This window comes from Chelmon rostratus, chromosome 1, assembly GCF_017976325.1.
Source record: "Chelmon rostratus isolate fCheRos1 chromosome 1, fCheRos1.pri, whole genome shotgun sequence".
NCBI classification, from domain to species: domain Eukaryota; kingdom Metazoa; phylum Chordata; class Actinopteri; order Chaetodontiformes; family Chaetodontidae; genus Chelmon; species Chelmon rostratus.
Genome location: NC_055658.1, coordinates 10,959,123 through 10,973,967, shown reverse-complemented (window position 1 = coordinate 10,973,967; position 14,845 = coordinate 10,959,123). Strand labels below are relative to the sequence as shown.

Below are 14,845 nucleotides of genomic sequence, written 5' to 3'. Positions count from 1 at the left end.
CTTCCAACACACTGTATTTAAAGACAGCTGGTGTTGACAAGAATCCTTTTGAGATTGCTTTGGTGGACAGGTATGAGTCGGCTGTGCCGGCGCCTGGGTTTCTCCCTTCCTGTGTACAGATTTACTACAGACTACAGAGGTTAATCAACAATCCCTCTCTGCTCTCTCTCTTTCATCTCAGCCCTCTGTTCACAGCTCAGGCCTCATCTGGAGGGAATATTGGCAGAGTGTTTGTTCCTTGATTGGCTTTGGGGGAGCGATCCATACAGATGTGTCTGTTGTGCCCATGTGGATCAGATTTCTGGAAGGGCCAAGACAGAGCGAAGCCATCAGATCTTTCTCTAAATGGCCTTCGGGTCCAGGGAATGACTCTCCCAAAAGTAGAACGGTCATTGATCCTCACCGAGGCATTAGCTCTTGATGAAACTGCCTCTGCTTTCCATCAACGCTTTCATGAACTGTCCGGTTTTAATATTTTTCTTCCTCTTGATGTAGCTTAGGCAGCAGTATTCTTAACGGCCATGGCTGCAATAGAGCGTAAGAATGAATCACGTGCAGCGTTGTAAACTGTTGTCCAAATAAATACATGTATTACTTAAAAAATGCAAAAGAAGTGTTTATGAATTAAATGTGCATGTGATCTTTTAGCATGCAAGAGCAGTATATAGCAGTAAAAAACACCTCTCTAGGACCATGTGCTATCAGTGCACCATGTACCTACTTAGTGCCAATAAAAACTGTTCAATGAAAAAATAAACATGACCAGCAAGAGCAATGGAAATATTAAAATAACACCACAAAGATCAGAACAGGATACGTCTGACACAAAGGCTAGAAAATATGTTACGGTTCAAGATATCAGTGTGTTTTCTGAGATTCACACTAATTGCAATAATGAACTAGCTTGATTAACCTTTAGCCTGTGTGCTCTCTGTAATGACCAAAATGATTTGGTTTTTGTGATCAAAGGTTCCCAACAGTATTAAATGGGCTCAGTAATTCAGATATTAAGTAAAATCAGAAATATGATCAGTGGATTTTTATTTTTAAATTATTTCAACAGAGATGAATGACTTTACTGGTCGCCAGAGTGAAGAGGCAAAGGTCACAGTGGTTGAAGCAGCATTTGGTGTTCAACCATGAGCAGCAGTCGGGATGAACTGGAAATGAGCCATAGAAACTTGGCTGGGGCTTTCAAACAAAGCATCGCACGAGTCGTCGCGCCAGGCGTGACAATGTAACAGCATGAATAATTTTCTCTGTTCTTGAAATGACAGGGATGGCTTCATTTTGGCAATGTTTCTTAATCGAAAAAAAAGAGCATTTATCCATATGTTTTCAAACTCTTAATATATAGACTGTAATTTCATTTGATTTTAACTGAAAAAATAATGAATTGATGCCAAATACTAACCATCCATTAATAAAATAAATGGCCTAACTGGCCGTTTTTGACCGTATCAATTACAGGTACAGGTGGTCTGTTATTAAAATAGTAAATAATAATAAATAACACAACAATACACACCATAAGTTATCCCTATTTTAAGGATTAACATAAAGTGAAATGATTGTCTGAGGCTAACAGTGTTATGTAAGTTACATATCAGTCAGATGCTGAAAAATCACCTCTATTAATCATCATCATTCATCTTTTTCTACATTGAGAGCCCATTTTTTTATTTATGATCTCTCTCGTATAAGCGTGTTGATTATGAGCCATTTACTTTTAACTTTGTACAAAACTATAAGATTACTGGCTACACTGGATATACTGTATGTCTGTGTATCTGTGTATCTTGACAAATGTTATATATACTGTCTACATAGGATAAAACATTTTGGCATGAAAACCTGCATTTTGAATTCAAGTACCCTGTATCATAAATACATGTCTGGCATTTGCTTGAAAGCTTGAAAACCAATGGAAAATCCAGAGAGTTATGATGATTTTAATTGCGCACAGACATCCTGCCTTGATAGTGCAATGGAAGCCCGGCTTCCCTGTTCAAATTGGTGTAGGATGGAGGACTCCACGCAGCCTAATCTCTAGTATATGCTGTATGACTTGAGTAAGTGGCCAAACTCAAGGACACCAAGAGGCTGAGAGAGGAGGTAATTAATTGGAGACAGCACATGATCTAAGAGTAATAATGATATTTAATACAATTTAATGTCACCAATGAACCTAATACGCATGTGTTTGGAATGTGGGAAGAAACTGGTTGTTAGCCAGAGGAAACTGACACCGGCATGGTGGGAACATGCAGACTCAAGACAGGCAACAGTGTTGACCACTGAGCCACCTGACTGCCTTTATGTAAGCACAGGAAGCCCAGACTTCTCATCTCTGTGGGTCCACAGGGCCAGGCAGGTGCTCTTCAACAGAGCTGTTTTAGTGGAAAAGAAGTCTTTAACTCTGAAAAAGAAGAGTTTTAAAGCATTTTTAAAGAGAATGTATTGGTAGTGAAAACAATTTATCTACCATCTGGTTCATATTCATTAAAATGTGGCAGGACTGAATAGTGAATAACAACACACTGCTACACACCGAAATCTAGAGACCTTTTTTTTTTGTCTTTTAGTCAAAATTTTTGCTTGTATAATATGTACACATATATAGTCAACTTTTTATTTTGTATTTTGTTTTTTAATTTCTCTAATTTCTCTGCTATTTTTCTTTCCAACTGCTATTACATGCTGCTGTAATACCCAAATTTCCCTTGCTGGGGATAAATAAAGTCTTATCTTATCTTATCTTATCTTATCTTATCTTAGACATTGTCCTGAAGAACGACAGCATCTGTAGTTCAACAAATGGCCAAAAACTGCTTATAGTCACATTCAATGCATCCAATGAGAAAATGCAAAGCTACGAGCTGAATGCACATGCTAACATGCTAACAGTCGAATTCTTTCATGCCTGTGTTTATCATTGTGAAATCTTTCAATCTTACTCAGTTAGTTGAGGATCCAAGTTGCAGCTGATGCTGGAGAGTGTTTGATTTTTTCAATATGTTTGGGCTTTTTACATGTTAATTTATTTTTATTATGATTTTCATTTGCCCCTTTGCCTCATGCCACCCTGGAATGTTTTTATCCTTGTTGAACCACGTAAAGATCTTTGTAACTGTGTTTTTAAAAGTGGGATCGTTATTATTTGTAAGTAGCAATAGTATCACTAGTAGTATTAGTATTAGTGACTTTTGTGATCATCTGACATTTACCTCAGCACCATCAGGTTGGCAGTAATATGTCTCTTTTGGACGGTAGAGACATTTTTGTCCCCCTCAGGATGTACTGTGCTCTTCGTCCAGCACTGTCGTCGAGTCAAAATTTTAATTTGTCTGTTACCAGTGACCAGTGACATTTCCAACGACTACAGCCGTTGGAAATGTTAGCATGCTAACACGGCAATCTAAAATGTTGGTAAACGTCACACCCGATTTACATCAGCATAACGACGTTAGCATGTAGCCGAAAGCGCCGCTGTGCCACCTCACAGAGCCGCCAGCATGGCTGCAGACCAGTCTCCTTATTTACGTTATTTCCTGAAACAGTGGTTCTTGAAGCTTTTCCTCCAGACGACGCCCTCACTAGTCACTCAACTGTTTTGACCCACAGTATTTCACAGTGACCTCAGGGAAGTGATAATTCAGATGATTCAGATTTGTGCTATAAGGTCATAGTAAGAGGAGCTGGCCAAGGATACCATTTCTCCTGTCAGACTCTTCATCTGTCATGGTTACTGCTGTGGGTATTGCATGACCGTTCGTGTTCTCTCATCATCTTCTCCGCTGACCTTCATGTTTCATTTGGTCAGCCTCCTCTTCATCGGGGTGTATAATATTAATATATTGTTCTGCTGTTTATTTAAAAGGAGACCATTAAGTTCAGAGTTTTGGATAAAGATAGGCCACAGCTTCATCTCTCACGGTGTCGGCGAGGCTTAGCGAGACACACAGACATCTCTAAAGGCTGTGCTGTCATATCTGTACAAGACAATGTACCAATATCTAAACTCTCATTTTCCATTTTTAAACTGATTTCCATGGTGCCGCAAATTCATATGGAGCTAAAGGCCCGAACAAACCATGCTTGATTTTTTATTCTCTTTTCAGACTTATTGAGACAGCTGGAATTCTCATTTGATTTATCCAAAATTGGCATACAGTAATGGAATAACTCTAACGCATGTACATGCTCTGCCTTTACAGAATAAGCTTGTTAAATATCTGCAACTCTGCAATCGTTTTTGCAGCCTGCAGGTCTTCATTTACGTAGGTTTAGATTTACGCTTCTGTAAAATCAACTCCAAGACAGGGTATCATAAAATCAGATCGTTGTGAAACTGCACGAATTCTCAAAAGCCAGGCTTAACTAATTTAGCTGTTCTTGTGAAGAGCAGTTGAATGTCTGTAAACTGCATCATGGTGACATCCTTTGAATTCTCTGCTTTACTTACCCACATTTGTTATAGTGTTAACAGTGCAGATACGGATCTACTCGTGAGTGAAGGGGAGATATCTGGTCGAGGAAGACAGCTTGGGTTACATAGCTTTAGGCTGCACAACTCTTAACCATCTTTTGACTGTGATCTATAGAGAATCTTGGTCTTTTTAAAACTCCACTGTAACGGTTTCAGATCTTGGCGTCCCACAGAGCTCCTCTTCCAGTGAGCCAAACAGGAATCCCTCCTGGCTGAAGATATTTAGGCTTGCAAGGCCACAGGGTCTGTCAGACTGCTTGAGATCCAGCCCGAATTCTCCCACATTCATCAGATGAAATGAAGCTAACTCAAGTCTTGGAGCAGACTAGCATTAATTAGTCTTCTTATTATCTTCAAATATTGCCTTCAAAATATGTAGATGGTGCTGTTTCTGTCTGCGGTATCTTTGTGGAGAGTTGTCTCTTCTCCTGTCTGAAGTGCATGCCTTCTCTGTGACTGATTCCCCGCTGAACACTCACTCTGTTCCACTTTGTGCACAGAGGTTTCCCTGAGAAAAATATTCTCAAAGCCATAGAAAAATGAAATGCGATTGGGAACCTTTTTTTCTTGGTTGTGGCGTGACACTAATTTACTTCCCCTCACACTTCCAAGGCAATTAGCTTTGAAGCTTCTCAGAAACTATTCTTGCCCAAGTCGATAGCTAGCATGGCAAATATGAATTTAAGCAGGTCCATTGGGCGGCAGCTGATAAATATATCAAATGAGGTTACAGTGAGAAAGAGAAACCTAAAAGAATAAACGAAATATAATTACTTCACCAGTTATGCGGGGTGCCTGGCCCTTCATTACTGGCCAGTGGTACCATGCAAATTTATGGCAGATTGCCTGTGAGTTGATGAGCTCAACACTGCTCTGTTATCCAAACATCTCTGGGAAAATGGTGTTGAGCACATGGCAGATGAAACCATGTGATGATTGCTGATCTATCATCATGACTGACTTGCTGGGAAGTGTATGGAGGTTTGTATTAGAGCCTCTGGGATTGGCCTTATTGTACCAGACATTCGGTGATAGGTGATAAAGACCCAGAATAGCCGACTTATATTCTCAATCAGCTCCTAACTATGAGCAGCGGTATACTACATAAACACACACACGTTATTTCTGGCAAAGTTAGAACAGAGATTTTTTTGTTGTAGTTATTGTTGTTTTCAGAGGTCTTATCATTGAGAAGATTCCCTTGACATGGGCTGGACTCCACAGATTATCTCATGTACTTTTGTATACCAATCAGCATTGAGCAACATTTAAATCGGAATCTGATGAGAGTTGATAGGTTGATTGGTTGCTGTTTGATCAAACCGCACACACACTGTCCTGATGAGGCAGGTTTGATGAACTTTTGAGTGCATTTATTTTCTAACTTTAGACAGTGGACTGTGTCCAAAATCAAACTGTGTTCACTCCACAGTGCAATATATTTATTGCCCGTGTCCAAATTTATCCACTATGCAGCGCCCTCAAAAGTCCATGGGGTTCTCACTGCTTTCTGCTATCAAACTATGCAATGCATCGAATTTCATGGACATGAAAATTAAGAGTCATGCAACTCTATACCTGGCAGTGATGATGCAAAATGAGAATACTTGATAAGTGTCCATTTATATCTCACTAGAGTCAACTGCTAAATATGTTATGTACAGAGTAGTGAATGAGGGAACGATGCAGTGATTTCGGACACAGTTAGACAGCGTTGGTGTAAGCACCTCTTCAAGCAAAGCTCCACTGTTACCACGATATGAGAGTTCATATTGAAACTTCACCCCAGGATACCCCTGGTCTCATAGCCTCCCCTCGGTAAGCATGCATGCTGTGCCGCAACCTTATCTAAAATGTCTCCTCAACCATCACCACCAGCTCACCTTTGAGGTCCAGATCTCTGACCTCTTCACCTTCTATCTGAAATCTTATTATTTCAGCATCTAACCAAAGCTCAAGACCATATAATAAGTTCTGAAAGAAAACTCACCAGTAGAGCTTTCTCTGAATGGCTCAACATTCTGCTTTTTCATGGCGACCCCCTTTCAGAAATTTCACTGTCCCAGACTTGCCACCATCAGAATTTGCTACTGAATTGGAGGGTTTGCATGCCACAGTGACCCCTGGAGACATGTTTTTAGGGAGCCTCATGCTTTTGGTAAGGACACAGAATGTAAATTGGATTGTAGATGTGTCTTTCTTTGGTTCCTAAAATAGCCAAGTCCTCATTTTCAAGGCAAAATATGGTAATACCAGTAAATACTGTGCCCATGTGATGGCGAAGGGCACGGATAAGGAAAAGCTAAATTGAACCACATGAATTCTCTGTGCTCTAGAAATAAATGACGGGCTTATTTACGAGTAGGTTTTGGACCACATTACTTAAGAAAAGTGGTTCATGTGAGCAACATCTACACAAAACAGACACAGAACTCCTGAGGTGATCGTCTTGTACACAAATTAAGCATACACATAATTAAAACATTTATTGCAGTAGCTGTATACCTGTAGAGTAGTAACAAGGATTAACTGTTTCAGTATCTGTGATGTCAAACACCCTCACAACTGACAAACATACTGCGATAAGCAAATCACTCCATCCCACTTAACTTCTTTATATTGTGACATAAACATGAAAGTGCTTTACAAACTGAATGTCTTCTTAATGCACAAATCAACTCTGTTCCAACGAAAGAAAATGACACAAAAATGATCAAGATAATTTTAAAAAGCTATATCTTTTAGCATGCTATTCCATTGTGTAATTTGCCTTCCATGCTGTGGAATAAAACAAACCTTTTCAGACAGTGGAATGACAAATGACATCTTTCATCTCAGTTGACCCATTATCTGCACATGCCTTTGTGTTTTTCTTCAGTACCAGGGACTTGATTTTGTACTTTAATATCTGTATGATTATGTCTCTAAATTTGGCAGACATTCAATGCATAAGGCATTTGACAGGATACTCTCTGTAGCCGACATGTTCTCGTCATTTAAATAAGCACAATTCAGTGTTTGAGGAAACGTCATGAAGGCACAGTGATTAAAGTGTTATCTTAATCTGTGTTTTCTTACGTATGGAAAATCATAGTCAGTGTGGAAATAATATATATACATATGTCGTTAAATTGCAGGTACTACTGAGGGATTGCACTCAGTTAAATCACAATTTGAATAAAATCTATACAATAATAAGATCAACGTTAGATAAAACATTTAGCCATTTACAAATATATTGCTATTTAACTGTACTGAACACTTTCAAAATCAGTTTATAGAGGAGCGCTTTCAGAGCTTTTCGTTTTTATAATGCACATATTGAGCACTGACATCCTTCATACAAAATGTTTCTTTTAAAAAAAGGTTTGCCTGTGGTTTTGCAGTACTTGAAGAAAATTATCGTGAAATATGGGCAACACTGAGTATATTACGGGATGTAAATTTGTTTCAAAATCAAGCGGAGGGTTTTTAAAGAATTTCGGTCAATGTTTTCTTGTTGTACATTATGCCACATTATAGGTCTTTGTCCTGTTGAAATCCCAAATCCGGATGACAAGCCATTATGATGACAACAGCCAAGAACTGTCCTATTCACTGTGGTTATTACGGGTACATGATAGTGGTTAATAAGTCTTATTTACAAACACACAGACAATGACAGAATAAACAAGTGTCCACTAACAGTGTTATTAGATCAACACTTTCTGAAATGTAATTCCATTTTCTTTGATTGTGTCGATTAATATAGTCCTGAACAACTCAATAACAACCACACCACAAATATTTGTATATACTGGTCAGCCATGGTAGGTTTTTTTCTTGTAATTTGTTTTAATTTTCTCCATTTTACGCATGTCCTTCCTCCACTTGTCACACGTGAAGTGGACAGATAATGTGGTGTTGAAGAAATCCATGGAGGTTCATAAAAAAAACAGGAAGAGATTTCCGCTAGAGCGATAGTAAAGTTGAATGGTAGAGAACACAGCATAAGCGTAAGTTTTGTGGCCTACATAGTACATGTGGCTATCACACTGCAGAAGCATCAACGTAAGCGGAAAAGAGGTGAAACACGAAAGAAAGCAATAAGGGAGAGGAGCTCAGATGGGTTGCTTCGTCTGTTTACTGTGTCCAGATGTAAAGACGTCTCAGAGCAAAGAAGCAAAGTCCTTCTTATAGCTGCTGGTCCTTTGGGCTGTCTGGGCAGGAGGCTGGCTGGCAGGACTTCAGACTCACCAGTGGAATATCAGCCATGCCGCTGCCGGTGAAGTGTCCCTCTCCGCTCCCAAACTGCTTCCTGTCACCAAAATGCTCTGACCGCCCACTCTCATTTTTCCAGGTTCTGGTCAAAGTATGTCCATTGAGAAGTTTGTCCTTGGGACCCCACTCCCTCTGAGACCCAAAACTGGACACGGGGGACTTGGGCTGCTGGTATGTTCCCAACGTCGGGGGCATCCAGCAGTTGTCTGAATGTCCCAGCACTAAACATTCCTGTGTGCACATCTCTGTTGCTTCCACTAGGCCACGAGGTCCCAGGGGGCCATCTAAAGAAGAAGAAGAAGAAAAAAACATGCGAAAACGTATTGAGATCAGCGATAATAACTGCATCATTACAAGCTTGTTACCGTCTTATACATGATGATGATGATACAGAATTCTATAGAAGAAATGCATCTTAGCCTGCCAAGTATTCAATTAAAATTCATGTCATGTACCTGTAGAGTAAATTTCAGTTATCTCCTCGGAATTAAAAACAAGGTCCAGAAAAAGCTAAAAAAAAAAAAAAATCTTAAATAAACCTCAAAAAACTCTTTTACAAGAACACAATGAAAGCTGGTCACTGAAGATGCAGTTGCAGGGATCAGACTACATGAATCAAGCCAGATTTTGAGACGATTTTGTCGTGGACGACCGATTACCAACGCTGTGGCGTCTTTCGCCGTCTTTCGCCGTGTTGTGCAAATAGTATTTTGAATAATACAATTTCATTTGTCTTCCCTACAATTCCCTAAACATTCACTGATGACTTGAAGTACAAGACAGGGCATGCACACTTTATGTTTACCACTTTTTTAGGTAGACCTTTATGGCTGTTATTTGATGCAAATATCGAATCAGCCAATAATCCTGAAGATAAATGCATAAAATCAGGCAGACATGGTCAGGAGGTTTAGTTGCTGTTTAGAGCAAACATCTGAATGGTGAGGAAATGCGATCTAAGTGACCGTCGGATGATCGTTAGTGCCAGACAGGGTGGTTTGACTATCACAGAACCTGCTGATCTCCTGGGATTTTCATGCACTACAGTCTGTAGAGTTTACAGAGGATGCTGCGAGAAACAACATCCAGTGAGCGGCGGTTCTGTGTGCAAAAACGCCTTGCTAATGAGAGAGGTCAGAGGAGAATGGCCAGGCTGGCTCAAGCTGACAGGAAAGCAATAATAACTCAAATACCCACGCATTACAGCGGTGCTATGCGGAGGAGCATCTCAGTACCTACAACACGTTGAAGTCGGCTACAGCAAAAGAATACCGCACCGGGCTCAATTCCTGTCAGCTAAGAAAAGGAAACAGTTGGCACAGGCTCACTAAAACAGCACCGTGCAAGACTTGAAACACGTCGCCTTGCCTGATGGACCTTTATTCCTGCTGCCAGACAGATTGTCAGATGTTGATGTAAACAACATGAATCCATGGATCCCTTCTACCTTGTGTCAAAAGAACATGCTGCTGGTGGTGGTGCAGTGGCGTAGCGGACATTTTCCTGGCCCCTAAAAACCAGCTGGCCATTGTCTAAATAACAGTATTGTTGCTGATCGTGCCCCTTTATGGCCACAGTCTGCTCACTTTCTAATGGCTACTCCCAGCGGGATTATGCACCATGTCATAGAGCACACATCTGCTCAGCCTCCACCAACATGACGATGTGTTCAGTGAACTCCATCGGCCTCCACGCTCACCACCTCTGGGAAGTGGTGGAAAACATTCGCAGCATGAATGTGCAGCCGACAAATCTGCAGCAGCAGCGTGATGCTATGATATTAACATGGACTCAAAACTCTGAGGAATCTATGCCACAAAGAAATTTAGGCTGCTCTGAGGGTAAACGAGTTTTAGGAAGGTGTCATTAATAACGAGGTCAATCAAAACCACAATTTCTCTCTTATCTTAACGGTGTCATTGGTGCCTACATGTATCAGAGTCTGGGCTGAAATAAAAGCGGCCACAGTCAGCTGAAAATTGAACAGCACACTGTTGCCTCTGGATTTGGCGGCTTTTCAAACCCGTCTAGCAACTTATTTCCAATTCAAAAAAACTGAATTGGCATCAGCTGGTTTCCTGTGCTCATTGAGGCTGAGTATGAGGCACAGGTCACGTGAGTGACCAGCAGTCTGAAAAATAAATGAGCTGTGCTTTCGAGTGCTGTAGAGCATGGGGGGTTATAGATCTTGAGGAGGATGAAAGCATGAATGAGTTCTCTTTGAGCACTGTCATTTTAGTCCATAGAGACATTCACATTGCCTACATAAAACACTGTAAATAGATTACAGATACAACAGCAATACAGCAGTAATTAGAGATGACAGTACACTGTAGTGTTGACTAATATTCACTCAGTAATTAGACTACCCAGACAAGTAAACTTTCCTCATCTCTTTCTTCTTCTATCATTGAATCTCAAGGTCTTAAATAACTTAAATAATGACACTATTTCCAACAAACAAACAAAGGAAACAAACAAAAAAAAAAATGAAGCCGTCAGTATGAGCTGATTTTCAGAAACTGTTTGAAATTCTAGGATTTTGACCAACCTAATGTCAATATGAAGGCTTTCCCAGAGCCTGGAGACCACAACAGCGCAAACTCACTATTTCTTGAGTCTGTAGTAAATAATGGATGTTACCCTTTCAGTAGAAAAGACTTCAAATTATCCTGAGCCCCTTCCCCAAAAGCAAGAAAGAAGTTCAAGGTCAGCTTGCATCAGAGCAACTCATCAGCGGGACTTTCCTCTCCAGCTCATTGCTACCATCTGGCTACTCCTTTGATGAACACGCATCAGCGTTCAGACATGAAAAAAAATCAAACAAGTCAGTGTTTCAGGTGGTATTTGTTTAAATTTCATTTGATCGAAAAACATGAATAATGCATGAAATATAAGGCAGTTCTGCTATTTGAAGAATTCTTCTCCTTTGAGTCGTTTTTTTTTTTCCTTTTTTAAAAAGGCAACCAATTCTGTCTGTGTTTGTGTATCAAGCTTCAAAGAGTAATGAATTCATCTGTTTTTGTCCTAAAAGAGAAAATGATAACTATTTGTCCTAATTTGTCCCTTTGCTTCACAAAGAGCTAATTGGCTGGTGGGTAGGTTCTGTAATATTTCAAAGGGCTTTTTCTTTTTTTAAAGTCCTGCCTGGATCTGTTTTCCTCCTGGTTAATTTAAACTTGCTTAGACAATTTGAGAATTTTCTTTGTTAAAATATATTACAAGAGCAGAAAATCTTATGCTGGATTATATCGACTCTTTATGCTAATCTTAATGCCATAGGTTAGTTGTGTGTGTATTTGAAAAACTGACTTTAAATTAATATTGAAATGATGTCGATCACATTGCCAATCAACAACAAACAGCTGATTGTTTCGGTTTGCTTTATAGCTGACCCCCATGCTCCCTCATGGTCAAAAACTGGTTAACGAACCAGGTTAATGAATGCGGCTGAGCTGAAATCCTCGTTTTGTTGCTATGCGGCGACTGGTTTGAATGTAAATATAGTGCATTATTTACCTCTGTGGCTAAATCCGGAAAACATTGACGCTGTAATCTGACAAGCCCGTCAACTACTTTTATAGCATGCCTACATTCACACTGAATGTGCTGTTTTACGGATCACCGTAATAAGAACATATCACTTACAACATAAAGAAATGTTAGCTTTAATATCAATTAATAACACTATTTACACTAATAAACATCTTTGAATAATTGCAAAACGCCAAACTTGGAAATTGATAGCGTGTTGTATAGTATAAAGTGGATTTTTCTTCCTGTAAACAAATCCTGTCATTTGTCGGTTATATTTCAATGTGCAAAATATAACCTTGCCTCCAAACTCTCCCTTGTTGTACAACTGTTTCTTTTATTGTGGCCATCCTTTCATATTCAGTAAAGTTTGCAGCTCAATTAGCAATTAATGTTTTTTTATTTTGTTTTGTCAATAAGTACACTATTCGGGAAAGTAAAGATGATTCCCTCCTGTTCCTATGCTTCTTCATGGGAAGAATAAAAGAAGACAAATGGTATTTTACCCCCTGGTTCATTTCCTGTTTTTATGACAGAAAGTCTTTGTGGGTCATTCATGTGTAAGACAATATGAATCGAGGTAATTCTAGTTTAATAAGAACATGTATTCATATTCTACTAAGCCCTGCCGCCTGAACACCGGGTCCTGGCTTTAAAGGTACACGCTGATATATGATGTGGAGAAAGCCGGGGCCCAAGTGCAGAGTCAGTCACTCTTCTGCATGAATGTGGAGTCCATCACAATAACAGGCACCCATAATTGGCATTTGAGGAGTCTAACCAAGACACACATTATCATAGTTGCATGAAGAACCACAGAGAGCAATAATACATGGTACCCGGGAGACGGCAAGATGAATTCCTCAAATGAGATTGTGGACGAGTGAGTAGACATCTGGGGAGCCGTTAAGGAAGAGAGATGGAATAAAGGGGGAGGACTGCGCATATGTACATGCTGTGCAGTGTTGAGCAGGAAAACTATTTACAGACCTGTCAATTATGAGACTTTTTGCTTTTGTGTGTATTGTTAGGGGAATTATTACAATGAAGGCCAGATAACAATGATGTCATTTCTTCTAACTTTTGAAATCTTGGCGTGCTTGAAAAATAACATAAATGAAGCAAATAAATCCTCGACTGCTCTGTGAATCACAGTATAACTGTCCTGTAAGTGGTATTAGCGGTTTGTCTATTGATTACGGCAGAATTAGGTGACTGTCATGTATTTTTTTTATAGCGATAGCAGAGCAAGTCATTAATCAAGGGCACTTTGTGCTTTGCTATTCCCCCGGTGTAATAAACATGACCATTTGCATGTAGATTGGTACAATCAGTGGCGCAAGTGGGCAGCAGAGGATAATTTGAATCAGCCATTTCGTCTTCTAATCTTTGCATGCCTGCTGTTTGAGACAAAGTCTGATTGAAAAACCACTTCAGACATAGAGCTGACTGTTAAAAAAAATACATATACAGCAGTTTTATGTATATAACAACCTCAGTGATTCGGGAGGGTACTTCTGCTGTTGTCATGGTGCAAGATCGTGGAGTCGTTTAGATAATCAAAACCGTATATCCACATCTTTGCAGTCAAAATGGAAAGAAACCAAACATACGAACTGGTGTGAGGTCGATCTTTGGCATGTTTAGTGTCACGATAACCAACTATCAAACCTGCAACCTGCCAGCTATCTGTTATCCAATAAAATACATTGGAGCAATATCAACAATAAAATGTTGTTGTCGCCAAGGAAAAAAAAAACAAAAAAAACAGGCAATTCTTTTGTTCAAGTCATCATAAAGTGCTGTGCTGCCTCGCTCCCCAGGAGCCAAACTCCACGCTTAAAAGCTGTCGTGCTTATTCAAAACTCTGACTTAGTGGCGCAAATACTTCAAACAAAACCGAAACACCACTCAACACACTGGGCCTCATTCTCTCTTTACTGCTGCTCTATTGATTTAAATGTGGATGGAGTCCTACCTTTAACAGTGCAATATGCAGGTCTGTTTAATTGAAAGGACACTGTAAGAAGTAGAACCCTCTTCCCATCAGCCCTCCTCCCTCTGGAACAGACTCTCTGACACAGTAAAACAATGAGTCCAGCTTCAGTACCCGTTCATTAAGCAGAGTCTGTAACCCTCCCACCTTATTAGCCATTGTCTTCTCTTTGTTTACTTTTTTGCAGTTTGTCAATGACTTAATTCTCTTGTGGCCCGACCTGCTATATCCAGCATTTTCATATCCGCGTAATCAATACGCACAGAGACAAATTCTCATTTTCGTCTTTTTTCCCCTGCAAAGCTCTTTGTGATAATCTTGACTGTTAATAGAGCTCTTTGATTTAATCTGTCCTAAATTGACAGAAACTGCCCATCAGGGCTTATTAGCAGCTAGCTTCTTCTGATTATCTTGTGCCCAAGAATAAGCTTGTTTGCCTCATTAGGTTCTGACTTCCCACTCTGTAATCAGAGCGACACCTCATCTCATGTATCACCATTGTAAATGGCTTGGTGATTGAGCATACTGTCAGTGACACTGGACTTCAGATTTTGATTATACACTGT

At 39.8% G+C, this 14,845-nt stretch overlaps 1 protein-coding gene across 1 annotated transcript in view; it reads right to left on the bottom strand.

Annotated features, from left to right (window-relative positions):
• Nucleotides 1–8,662: 8,662 nt before the first annotated feature.
• LOC121608198 (protocadherin-9) overlaps nucleotides 8,663–14,845 on the bottom strand; it is a 192,582-nt gene continuing 186,399 nt past the window's right edge. The window contains exon 4 of the mRNA XM_041939382.1: nucleotides 8,663–9,033. Coding sequence (XP_041795316.1) covers nucleotides 8,663–9,033 — 371 coding nt within the window. The remainder of the gene's footprint in view (nucleotides 9,034–14,845) is intronic.